This window comes from Priapulus caudatus, unplaced genomic scaffold (assembly GCF_000485595.1).
Source record: "Priapulus caudatus unplaced genomic scaffold, Priapulus_caudatus-5.0.1 Scaffold772, whole genome shotgun sequence".
Taxonomy (NCBI): Eukaryota; Metazoa; Priapulida; class Priapulimorpha; order Priapulimorphida; family Priapulidae; genus Priapulus; species Priapulus caudatus.
The window spans coordinates 110,043-114,475 of record NW_014577833.1 but is presented as its reverse complement, the minus strand read 5'-3'; the positions used below and the strand labels follow the sequence as shown (position 1 = coordinate 114,475).

General features: G+C 50.2%; 1 protein-coding gene across 1 annotated transcript in view; it reads right to left on the bottom strand.

Annotated features, from left to right (window-relative positions):
• LOC106813434 (procollagen-lysine,2-oxoglutarate 5-dioxygenase-like) overlaps positions 1-3,057 on the bottom strand; it is a gene marked incomplete at its 5' end in the record, with an annotated part of 6,675 nt that extends 3,618 nt beyond the window's left edge. The window contains 1 exon segment of the mRNA XM_014817566.1: positions 2,920-3,057. Within this exon segment, the coding sequence (XP_014673052.1) occupies positions 2,920-3,057 (138 nt within the window).
• Positions 3,058-4,433: the final 1,376 nt, after the last annotated feature.

Sequence of the window (4,433 nt, the reverse complement as noted above, 5' to 3'; positions counted from 1 at the left end):
CCCGCCATGTTCTCTGTGTTTCTGTCGTCAAAGATTCAATCTGTGACAACTTCAAATGCGCACAATTACAGCTAACGTGAGTAAATATATATACAGGATTTCTTGCTCAACTGAAGCTTCCGTAGTTGTTATCATTTCATATTTCATTCATGTCGTTCACTCGTTTAATTACAGCATATAAATGGATTAATCAGGATAACACATACATACCTAAATGAGTTAAATTGTAAGTACCCTTTTTATGCGTTATATTTGCATAAAGATGCGTGGTTATAGTATTACTTAGCGATAGGGTATAATTAACGGTAAAGTCTATATGTCAGTCAGTTTCTCTTGATTCGTTCTCCGTTTTCCTTGTCTAAGCTCACAAAAAAACAATGAATTGATATATACGCATCAAAGTTATTTTCAGTGTCAATCGCCAGACTGGAGGATACGGAGAATTATGACGTTTTCGAGGCTGCGTCGTGCAACGATTGAGTGGTTACCGGTCTCCAGTTGAACATACCAAGAGGTGCACAGAGCTATACGTAGGTGTTATTATATGAAATATATATAATGAAGTATTATTATACTTCGGATAATATTGTATCCATCGATTACAGTTTCGATATTAGATAGATATTAGAGATTAGATAGTATTCGATCGATCGATTAGAGATTCTGAGAATTATTTTCACATGGTGAACATTACGTTCATATAGCACACTTCCATGTTAGGAGAGCAGCACTGATGAACCGAATACAGCTTATGTGTGACAGAAGCACTTAAACTTGATCCATCGTGGAGATTACATCACAGTTTGTTGACTCGTTAGATTTAGGACGCGACGTTATACAAGGTCGGCAAAACGGATCTTCGCTTTTACAAATATTACCGATCGAATCGAAACAATTATAAACTTCACACGCTGTGACGTTATGCGATGCATCTCACATCGTTTGTGACACTTCTAGAGACTATAAGTGGTTCCTACAAGACATAGGGACCTAAATATTACCCAGGGGCCTCGTTGTCAGAAACAAGATTAGTCTTAACATTAGGCTTAACATTAAATTTTTCTCATAGGACCGTTAACAGAGTTTCTCATACACAGTGTGCAGAGGTCCACTCTATGAGAAAAAAGTCAATGTTGAGTAATTAATGTTACGAATAATTTTGTTTCTAACAACGAACCCCTAATCATGCTATCATCTACAAGTGTGTGGGATAGTCGAGTGGATCAGGCAGCATGCGATCACTACATCTACGGTAGAGTGGTAAAACCATAGAAATACATAGAGACACCTGGTCTACCTATGTTATTTCTATGGGTAAAACTACGCAGGGCTGTGCAGTAGCAGTACATAGAGTGTAGCAGAAACGAGCGGTGGATAAATGCGACCTACCTTTCACACAGAAGTCATCATGCACCGCGATTCTCTCTGTACGAACTACTATTGTACGTTACATGACATGATGTTAGGGTTAGAGCCTACGTAGAATGAATGCACATCAAGCACACATCGTAGAGAGATTACTGGACTGCGTTGGAATCATGCTGGTCAGAACCTAAACGGTATAATTACTAAGTGGTTAGTACAGTTTTTACAAACGTACACGCATGCACGTATGCACACGCGCGCGCACACACACGCACGCACGCACGCACCTTGGAATTGCTCACGAACACACACACGCACACACACGCGCAGCTGCAGCACACACACACACATCGCACAGACACAGACACACCGGCGACACAATGGACCAAAGCCACAACAACGCAACGCACGAACGAAACGTGCACATGCACGCAGCCGTACCGTGGCACGCAGCACACGCACGAACGCAGCGCGACGATAGGGCAAGAACGTACACATGCACGCACGCGCGACATCACACACGCACGTCGACGCAGCACACAACACCACGCACACGCACACGCACGCACGCACTGCACGCACGCACGAGCGCGGAACGTGCAACACGCACGCACATGGCACAGAACCGACGATAGCAATCTAGTAGAAGAACCCCAGCAGCCGAAGATGAGAGCTCTATTGGTTAGATGGCGGACAAGCGAAATCCACGAGGAAGCCACGATTCACACGAGGCAATCACAATGCAGCATCACATCATCGTTAGACAGCCATCCGTCGAACATACGCTGTTAGGCAGGCTGTTACAGCAAGCATGCACAGACGCAGCCGGCCAGTGCTAGTTCAGCTAGTAGACCCACAGAACCGACGACGATAGATCGATGCGAGTGGTCCGAGCTTGCTTAAGCAGGCTGCTAACGCGGTGTCATCAGCTGTGACCGCACACAGACACACCACGAACGTCACATATATACGCGCACATTCAGCACACGTGCCCGACACACACACACGCACGCAATATAACGGCACCGCACAACACGCCACCCACAGCATATACGCGCACATAATAGCAGCACGGGCGGCCACACCACACATCTATACGCACGCACGACGCACACGACACATATACCGCAGCACGGCACCGCACGCACCACACATCCACAGCACACACACAACGAACACAACTCTACCTGCACACAGGCGGTTACCAGCATGGCAGCCTAATCACACGCACAGCTGGACACAAACATTGTCGACGCGCATGGCACGAGCAGCACCACCTGGCGGCGGCACTATCAACGCCACCTGGCGCACACAGCGCAGCCCTGGACGACACAAGCAAGTGCCACCGGGCAGCTCGAGCTAACGCGCCCCAAAACCGCAGCGGCAAAAACATGCAGCGCCACCTGGCGGCAAAACCATTGCAGCGCCACCTGGCCGCAACAAGAACAACGCCACCTGGCGGCAACGCAAGCAGGTTGCGACCAGTTAATAACGCGGTCACGACACGACCGGCGCCCCCCTCGCGGCGGCACGTGCGCGCGGACGCGCACTCACGTCGTGGAAGTATCCGAGGTAGAGCTTCTGCTGGATGGGCTGCGCGTACAGCTGCAGCATGTACAGCCACTGTCGCTCCAGCCCGACCTGGTTCATGTGGATGTCTCGCGTCGGCACGTTCTCGTAGCCGCCCTCCAGACGCTGGTCCTGCCACACACACACACACGGGTGCGGTCAATAGCCTGGTCAGGGGTCAGGGGGTCGCGGGGTCGTGGTCTCGGCCCGCACGACGAGGAAAGGTCGTGGGGTCGCGGGGTCGCCCCCGCACGACGACCTTGTGGGGTCGCCCCGAAAGATGCAGTGGCAAGGTCGCAGGGTCACTCGCATGAGTAGGACTCCAAAAGTCATAGGTCAAAGGTCACGGGATCAAGGCCCGGCGTGAGAGGGTCAAGATTCACGCGAAAACGCGGGGGGGCGACGTAGTCGCAGGCGAGACTGAAACCAATCATCCACTCGCACTGCCAGACAACAAGACCCAATCAGAAACGGGCATCATCAAAAGACAGCCAATCAGCTGACGGCATTGCTAGTGGTGAACCAATCGGATCGCAGCAATGTCGGCAGACAACCAATCAGCCGCCAGCACCTCTAGAGGAATGCCACAGGATCTCCTGGTCACAATCAATGACTAATTAAATCGATTATGACTTAACGGTTAATTGGAGACGAACAGTAACACCTGTCGAGATGGAAGCAGTGAATTCACGACGACGACGTCAAATCCTTCACACACCTGCATCATCATCATCGCAATCAAACGGTAAAAACATTATTAAAGTCAAAATAAATATAAAAAAATCATTAATAACGTAGCTTTTATCAACGATCATCCATTCTTAATCTATTCCTCACATAGTCATCGTTAGTATAAATACTCACCGATACAACCCGTCGCACATCCGTTCTCTCCCGCGCTCCTTACTGACTGACTGACTACTGAGTGCGAGAGACATGTACAGAGTGAGAACAGATAGTGCCAACCACCAGAAAGCTGGGATGGGTTTTTGGGAAGCTGGAACCTGGGACATTGGCTCCATTAGTGGGAGGGAACACCAGATTCATTCCTGCACGACAGATGGCAGCAGTGTTTGCAATGAGCGGGGCTGCTCCTACGAGGTACAGTCAAACCTGAATATAACGGTCACCCAAAGGAGAACCCCATGGAGTGTCCTTTATAGACAGGTTCATTCCGTTGCATGGAGTTCGTTCCACTGCATAAGTCCCACTCAATGAAAACTTCCTAAAGTGTCCTTTCTACTATAAAAACGGGTGGCAGTTCTACACAGATGACCGCTACCACATGTTTGACTGCACACCACACCTCCCCCAACCCCCAGCCGCGCCGCCACCGTGCAGGAATAAGTCGTGAGCCCCCCCCCCCCCAAACCCCCAGCCGGGCATCCCCCGGGCAGGAAAAAGGCGGGGGCCCCCCCCCCCCCCAATCTGCCCACCCCCGTGCTAGAGTGCAGGAGCGCGATCCATCCCTAGGCGACCGGTCGCGTCGCCACGGCAAC